General features: G+C 39.0%; 1 protein-coding gene across 1 annotated transcript; it reads right to left on the bottom strand.

Annotated features, from left to right (window-relative positions):
• Positions 1-235: 235 nt before the first annotated feature.
• Positions 236-1,168, bottom strand: LOC120876508 (olfactory receptor 491-like). The gene has a single exon (XM_040258454.1). It carries the CDS (start codon positions 1,166-1,168, stop codon positions 236-238), a length of 933 nt encoding a protein of 310 aa, XP_040114388.1.
• Positions 1,169-9,106: the final 7,938 nt, after the last annotated feature.

Below are 9,106 nucleotides of genomic sequence, written 5' to 3' on the forward strand. Positions count from 1 at the left end.
CAGGGAACTATATTCAATATCCTGTGATAAACCATAATGGAAAAGAATATGAGAAAGAATATATATATATATGTATCTGTGAGTCTCTCTGCTGCACATCAGAGGTTAACACATTATAAATCAACTATGCTTCAATAAAATTTTAAAGAAGAATTACTGTGTTTTCAATTTAAGCAATTGGTATGCTACCGGTAAACAAAAATTTATAGGTCATCTGAAATGTTAAGAATGGATCCTAAGAATATATTCTGACCATTGCCTTTCTCAGGGCCTCCTTTACATCTCTGTTCCTCAGACTGTAGATGAGAGGGTTCAACATGGGGATCAACACTGTGTAGAACAGAGACAGCACTCTGTTCTGCTCAGTTGAGTAGCTGGATTTGGGCATCACATAAATGAAGGTAATCGTTCCATAGTAGAGAGTGACCGCGGTGAGGTGAGCGGTGCAGGTGGAGAAGGCCTTGCGTCTCCCGTCAGTGGAGCGCATCTTCAGGATGGTGCTGAGGATGCAGATGTAAGAGAGAGCGATGACAGACACTGTGACCACAAGGATGGAGCCAGAAGAGATGGAAGGGATAATTTCAACAGTGGAGACATCTGAGCAGGAAAGTTTCAACAGAGGGGAGAAGTCACAGAAAAAGTGGTCTACCTGATTCGGCCCACAGAAAGACAGAGTCAGTAAGCAGCTAGCAAATGTGCAAGCATTCACACACCCACCCACATAGGAAGCCCCAACCAAGAGAACACAGACTCTGGGGGACATGTGGGTGGAGTAGAGCAGGGGCAAGCAGATGGCCACATAGCGGTCATAGGCCATGGCAGCCAGCAGGAAGCACTCAGCTGTCCCAAATGTGACCCCAGAACAAAGCTGGGCTTCACAGCCAGCAACCGGAAGGGCCAATCTATATTTCAGAAGTCCTATAATCATCATAGGTGTGATGGATGTGGAAAACCCGATGTCTACAAAAGCCAAGTGACTGAGGAAGAAGTACATGGGGGTGTGAAGGTGGGAGCAGTTTCTTATTAAAGTGATTATGCTAATATTGCCTATTAAGGTGACTACGTAAATGCCTAGAAAGACCACAAAGAAGAGAGCACGAAGTGTAGGATCCTCTGTTAACCCCAAAAGGATGAACTCTGTCACGCTGGTGTGGTTCCCAACCTCCATGTCCTCTGGGCACTGTTCCTGTTGAAGGAAATATGACTGTTCACTTGTTTTATGCTTTCTTCCTACACATTTCCAGTTTTCTTTAGCTGTTCCTGAATTTCTTTGGTTATTCCTTGGAGCCATTCATAGTGTTTACTTCCTCTGCCCGGTCTGTAACTATGATGTTGTAGATGATGTTTTGATTTTTTGTTTCTTTGCTTTTTACATAAAAAAGAATGATTCAACTTCACTCTCTGGCGGTCTCAATTTTATTCTCTTATTTATCCACCATTTACTTTAAAACACCTGTTTAACTCTGAATCTTAGAACTCTCTTCTACTATCCAGATGCATAGTTTCAATAATTGTTTGGAAGTCTCCAGTTGAGGATCTGAGAAATAGCCTAACTCAGCCTCCTCCAGACCAAACTCATCCCTTCCTTGGACCACTCCTCCTGTGTTCTGAATCTGTGGAATACCACCCAATCTCTTGTGTCTGAAATATGCGAGTGGTCCTCGTCTTATTCCTCACATTGTACCACATCTAATAAAATCCTAATGATTCTATCTACAATTTTGTTCCCCATTTATTTATCCATCTCCATACTTCCACTGCTAGTGTCCCTGCTTTAGTTGAGACTATGTTTATTTTTCCTCTTTATTTTATTCATCTATTTACCTCCTTGTCTTCATTCTTGTGTCCTTATAATTCACAATATATCTGCCAAAGTGATCTCTTGCTCAAATAAAAGGGTGATACCAAAGGCATGCTTTTAAGACTTCCATGATTTCTCCAGCCTGCAGGAGGAAACCTAACCTCCTTAGCAGAGGACAGTGTACACTTCCTGGTGTGTCCCCTGCATAGGACATTTTGCTTGTCTCTCAGGATGTTTCCATCCAACACTTGCACTAATCCAACTTCCGGAATTCTTTAGAGTCCCCTCAGCGCATTCAACCCTCTCTGGCCTTCAATCTTCCCTGTCTCACTTGGATGGCCTTCCAGTCTCCTGCTGTCATTACCCTGGATGACTTCTTTCATCCTTAAGATTCACTTATCTGCAAAGCTTTCTTTGCCTTCTAAGGGACAATAAGAAAACTTTCCTTTGTGTTGATATCACACTTTGAAGTTGTCTAGTTTGCCATTGTTTATACCTGGGTTATGGTTTTTGTTGTTTGCATTTTTACATTTTGCTACCCCCAATTAATATATATTCTCCTCAGCAATGATGCATTTTATCCCTGTGTCACAAATAACTAGTGCTTGGGAACAAACTGTGCTAAAGAAAAGCTTGCTAAATGAATTCATGCATGATTTATACAATATAATGAATATACTGTGGGGAACCAGAAATGAATAAAATTTAGGTTCCTTGTTGAGAGAAACCAAGTCTTGTAGAGAAGAAAGACATTAAACATATTATTAATGTATAAAAAGTCTGTAAGAGTAGTATAAGTAAAATAATTGTTTGTGCTGTTTCTAAGTGAAAATTGTATAATTACATTGAGGGTGAAGACTTGAAAATTCAAAGGAAACATTCCTCTGAAATCTGGCTACTATTACACAAGTTAATTATTACAAGCTTGGTAATTTATTCCTATGAATTTTTTCTTCTAATATATTTGGATGGGCTTCCCTGATAGCTCAGTTGGTAAAGAATCTGCCTGCAATGCAGGAGACCCTGGTTGATTCCTGCCACCCACTCCAGTATTCTGGCCTGGAGAATTCCATGGACTATATATAGTCCATGGTGTCACAAAGAGTTGAACATGACTGAGTGACTTTCACTTCACTTAGATCCCTGGGTTGGGAAGATCCCCTGGAGGAGGGCATGGCAACCCATGCCAGTATTCTTGCCTGGAGAATCCCATGGGCAGAGGAGCCTGGTGTGCTACAGTTCATAAGGTCTCCAAGAGTTGGATACAACTGAGGCGACTGAGCACACACACACACAATATATTTTAATACAACTTCTATGATATTGTATATGGAAGTTTAATGTCATTATTTTTCTTTGCATTTCATGTAAAAAGTGTGTTGTTGTATAGTCACTAAGTTTTGTCTGACACTTCTATGCCCCCATGAACTGTAGCCTGCCATGCTCCTCTGTGCAAGGATTTTCTAGGCTAGAAAACTGGAGTGGGTTGTCATTTACTTCTCCAGGGGATTTTCCCAACCCAGGGATCTCAATGTGTCTCCTGCACTGGCTGGCAGATTATTTACCAACGAGCCACCAGGGAAACTCATAAAAAGTTTATCACATTATAATTCCTCACAGAATATTTGAGATCTTCATGATAATGAAATTACTAGTGATAATGAGTTACTGGAGTTATCATGATAATGACTTACTAGCCCATAATTTAATCGCCCACTAATTTTGGACACATAACTTCGCAACTTTTAACTGTCAGAACTGTTGTAATCCCACAAATTGGGTAAAGCATCAGGAGGATAACATTACAAAACACACATTCCTAGATTTATAAGGCATAATTCAAAAGTATATTCTGTGCTCTAATTTGAGTATCCCCATAATTCACAATAATGAAAACACTGAATCAACATGCTAAACCATCTTCATTGTTTTGTTGACTTCTTGGCTATAGTTTCAGTAAAGAGCTTAGTACCTTCTCATGTTTTGCCATTGTTTTGTGACAAACGCAAAGTTTTTGTGTTTTGAGATAGTCTTGAGAAAACAAAATTAATGATAAATTATAAGAGAATAACAAATTACTACACTCCAATGCAATATTTTCATGGTTACTAAAGATTGAGTGAAAATTATAAAAGAAAGTTATATTTATTCAAATGATAAGCTTAAAAATAAATATCTAAATAAATAATATCTAAAAAATAAATAAAACATCTCCTTTAGCTTCCTTTAACTTGTGCTTTTAAGAGTCATATAACATTGACATTTTCTATTCAGTGTCATTGGTTCTAATTTTCATAGAAAATTTTCTGTTAACAATATTATTTCAATTCTTAAAGCTTGAAATATTTAACACAAATGATAAATATCAGTACAAATGTCTTCAAAATTCTTAATTTCTAAAAAATTTCTTACTTTAGAATAAGAAAGTATTTAGTATTTCAAGTGGCAGAACTCAGTTCTTTGGCAGAATGAATTGTGAGGTAGAATCTATGGCTCATTAAAGAATGTGTTCTGATTGGTCTACATTAAACACATTTAAATTACTCTAGTGACAAGCAAGCTTACTACCAGGGGTATTAGCTCTATCATGAAAAATATGTTTTTAGTTTTATCATTTGATCTTCAGTGAGTTTTAATGGCACAAATCATCTCCTTTCGGTATCAAAACACTGACATACTTGAATACAGCCAGCACACCTCCACTGCCTTCCATTCTCCAAAATTAACATTCATAGAATCTCTGCCCATTCCACCTGTGGCATGCTTTCCCCGTCTGTCACATTTCTCCTCTTAGCCTTTGAACATACTCTCATCTGAGGATTGAGCCAAACACTGAGCAGGATGTGTACTCTTTGCCTTCTGACTTAAGCAGAGTTAAGGGGGGCCAATCCTGCATTCACTGTGCACACAGTGTGAGCTTCAATCTGTGCTGACAGCAGTCATGGAGACTGGAGACAGAAAACTCAGATGCTCCCAGTGACACTTGTACACGACACTTAAATCTCTCTGACTTCCAGCTTTTTTTTTTAATTTGTAACATGAGAATAATTGTCCCCATATAGCATCTTTGTTGTGAGATAAAAGAAATGACATCTGCAAAGTATTTAAAGGCATTTGGTCATACATTAGAGCTAAGTAACGATTTTTCATTAAGTAAAAATGAAGAGTGGATAGATTTTCAGTTATTTAAAATATTTATGAGAAGTATAAGTTTTCTTTCAACCCATGTCAGAAGATTTTTCACAAATCCAAAGGAAGTCAGGAAGTATAGTATCTATTGCTTTCTTGGTTCTGGACCATGTCATTCGTAGTTATATACATAATATAACAACTGATTCTTGCCCTTCCCTTCCTCTCTACTGGCTACCTATGGGTCTTCCTAGAGCTCAGTGGCATCCCATTTATGCTTCCCTATCTGGCTCAAGGATTCTGACTCTTCCCAATACTTTCCTTCAACAAATGGGTCACATTTGAAGAATATCAGTGGGCAAAGGGCTAAGAGCCTCATAAACCTGAATATCAAGTCATTTCTTTCTTATTTCCTTTTCATAGCTACAGTTACACAAGCTTAGCAGTGGCTTTGCCTGCCAAAGACAATCCACACTTCTCTGGGCTCTCCTGGGAAGGTCTTCTTTGGGTGCCCAGAATGACCATTCTATGGTGAAAATTTTTTTCTTTTTCCTCTTAATTTTTTTTTTTTTTAATTTGAGAGTACTTGCTTTACAACGTTGTGTGGTTTCTGGTATACAACAACATGAATCAGCCATAAGTATACATTGTCCCCTCCCTCTTGCACCTCCCTCCCATCCCCTACCCCATCTCACCCCTCTTGGTTATCATGGAGCACTGAGCTGAGGCCCCTGTGTTATACAGAAACTTCCCATTAGCTATCTGTTTTACATACGGTAGTGTATATGTTTAAATGCTACTCTCTCAATCTGTCCCACCCTCTTCTTCCCTTTGCTGGGTCCACAAGTCTGTTTCTATGTCTGCGTCTCTATTCTCTGCAGTGCAAATATTGCTGAGGCCACAGTTTCCACAGGGGTCATAAAGTTGAGTTTCTCTTATTTTAATTTCTCATTGAAAAAGTAAAAATTTAAATTATTTAAATAAAATCTATGACTACTGTATTCTCCTTTTAGAGCCAGAATTACTTATGCTGACTTCCAAAGAGAATTTTATAAAGCAGCTGTTTTCCACTTACTTGTATAGCAGTTGTGCACTGAATCTCTGACAGTGTTAACCACTGAATGCACTCCTCCACTTAGAAACACAGTTACATACTTTCTGTGATGATGAGTGTCTTTTGTGTGTATTGGGAGGAAAAGAAAAGCTCTAATGGAATCCCCCAGGGCTGTTGTTGCTTGCCCCTTTGAGATAAATTCCTCGGACTGTTCTCCAGAAGTGACTCAAGAAGCCAAGTATCTCATTATCTCATCTCGCATAAATGGAAGGTCCAGTTCCTAACAAAAGGTATATTTCTGAGGATCCTGATGGAAGTTTGTCTAGAGACCTGGAAGAAAAACTGTCAAAGTAGAAATTTGGTGGGCGATGGAGACCAGAGTTAGTGCCACCAGGGCTCTCTGTAGACAAACAGTTTCTTTAATTGAGAACATCAGGTAGTGGGGAAAGCCCTGGAGTAATATGGGCCAGTTAGCAGAAAGTAAGCGGAAGAAAGCAGAGTCCACTGTTACTCAAAGTATACTAATAGTCCCTGGGCAGGTGCTGGTTAGCAAATTATTTATTGTCAGTCCAGGTCCAAATAAGAACAGAGGTTGTGGGGAACCATTTGTACTCTTTATAGCAATTTGAGAAAGTAACTTTAAGTGTGTTGACTCCAATAACTTTTTAAAATGGGTTTATTCTGTTGTATTTTAGTTTTTCTTATTTTGTTAGTAGTTCTCATTTTACTATTTTCCTAACAAGTATTGACCCATGGATACCCGGGGAGAAGTGATCCTTTATTTAAATAGTTTGAGAAACACTAGATATGGCTTTTGTACCCAGGAAACCTGGGGTCAGTTTGAGGTGGATGAATTGAGTGAAAGTTTTTAACTTCTTTGAGACTCAATTTTATGATCTGTAAAATGGGGTTTAAAACACATTTTATAGGCTATTCGTGAGATTTCAGAGTTAACACATAATTATCTAGAAAAGTTACCTAAAGTTATTGTTGTGTCTCAAATATGTGACAAATGGAACAAAGCTCCTGGATATGTTACATTTTGCAACTTACTCTATTTTATCCTTAGTCCCAGATACTTCCTCCTTTGAAATTCAAGACATTCCAACTCTGGCACCTCTGGTACCTAACCCTTATTGATCTCCCTGCTGCTCATCCCCTGAGAAGTTAGCACCTGCATGACCATTTTCCTCTCCATCTCTGTCTTTGTCATGAGCAATGGCAACTTCTAATCATTTGAATACCTCAACTGACAACTTGATCTCAAATTTCTTCTAATTTCTTGATTCCAATAACTTTTATCCATAGTCTCTTTATGAAACCTATCATATTCATATCATAAATTTCACTAATTGTCTTTTTTGTTCCACAACTTGAGTGTAAACATGTGTAATGACCATGTTAAAGCTTAACCAACCAAAGGCCATGAGAAATAAACCTATAGTGCAACAAAATCAAGTTTATTGGGTCAGCACAGTAAGGCTGGTGGTTTAGTTAATAAATCGTGTCTGACTCTTTGCAACCCCATGGACTGCAGCCCACCAGGCTCCTCTGTCCATGGGATTCTCCAGTCAAGAATTATTGGAGTGGGTTGCCATTTCCTTCTCCAGGGATTTTCTACACCCAGGGATTGAATTTAGGTCTCCTGAATTGCAGGCAGGATTCTTAACCAACTGAGCCATCAGGGAAGCACAGCAAGGGAGAACTCTCCAAATAATTACCACATGTCTCTTGATAATGGAGAGAAAGTACATGCCTTTGAAAGGTTTGGATTCTTACTGAAGGATACCAAGAAGGGATTAGATGTCGTGGGGTTCAGTTCTGGACAGTTTGCTGATTCGGTGGTGAGATTAACAGGAGGGACTAATCTGAGGCTGAAAGTTATCATGAAATGATGATAATTTAACATTTGAATGTCTCGTATTAGATGGGAAGAGCATTTCAGGTTTGGGTATATTGTTGATAAGAAAGCAGTAACTACTGAAAAATTAGATCATTATGTCATGGTTAAAATTGCTGCATAAAAGTTGAAGAAATAATGTTTTCTACTAATCTTTTTGCTAGATTATTCTATGTCCATCCTCCCAGCCTGAAGAATGACAGGGATTTTTTTTTTTTTTCAGTCCCACAAACTGTGTTTCTCTAGAAAATATTTCAAGTCAGTTCAGTCACTCAGTAGTGTCTGACCCCATGGACTGCAGCACACCAGGCCTCCCTGTCCATCACCAACTCCCGGAGTTTACTCAAACTCATGGTGATGTGATCCAACCATCTCATCCTCTGTCAGCCTCCTCTCTCGCCTCTGATCTTTCCCAGCATCAGGGTCTTTTCAAATGAGTCAGCTCTTTGTATCAGATGGCCAAAGTTTTGGAGTTTCAGCTTCAACATCAGTCCTTTCAATGAATATTCAGGACTGATTTCCTTTAATGGAAAGTTTGGATCTCCTTGCAGTCCAAGGGACTCTTGAGAGTCTTCTCCAACACCACAGTTCAAAAGCATCAATTCTTCAGCGCTCAGCTTTCTTCACAGTCCAACTCTCACATCCATACATGACCACTGGAAAAACCATAGCCTTGACTATACAGATCTTTGTTGACAAGGTAATGTCTCTGCTTTTTAGTATGCTCTCTAGGTTGGTCATAACTTTTCTTCCAAGGAGCAAGCGTCTTTTAATTTCACAGCTGCAGTCACCATCTGCAGTGATTTTGGAGCCCCTCAAAATAAAGTCAGCCACTGTTTCCACTGGTTCCCCAATTATTTGCCATGAAGTGATGGGACTGGATGCCATGATCTGTTTTCTGAATGTTGAACTTTAAGCCAACTTTTTCACTCTCCACTTTCACTTTCATCAAGTGGCTCTTTAGACCTTCTTCACTTTTTGCCATAAGGGTGGTGTCATCTGCATATCTGAGGTTATTGATATTTCTCCTGGCAATCTTGATTCCAGCCTGTGCTTCCTCCAGCCCAGTGTTTCTCATAATGTACTCTGCATATAAGTTAAATGAGCACAGTGACAATATACAACCTTGATGTATTCCTTTTCCTATTTGGAACCAGTCTGTAGTTCTATGTCCAATTGAAACTGTTGCTTCCTGACCTGTATACAGATTTCTCAAGAGGCA

This window comes from Oryx dammah, unplaced genomic scaffold (genome assembly GCF_014754425.2).
Source record: "Oryx dammah isolate SB20612 unplaced genomic scaffold, SCBI_Odam_1.1 HiC_scaffold_17, whole genome shotgun sequence".
Classification (NCBI taxonomy): domain Eukaryota; kingdom Metazoa; phylum Chordata; class Mammalia; order Artiodactyla; family Bovidae; genus Oryx; species Oryx dammah.

What these genes read in the sequence shown, in the direction of transcription:
- LOC120876508 (XM_040258454.1), bottom strand. Translation starts at nt 1,168, where the DNA reads ATGGAGGTTGGGAACCACACCAGCGTGACAGAGTTCATCCTTTTGGGG.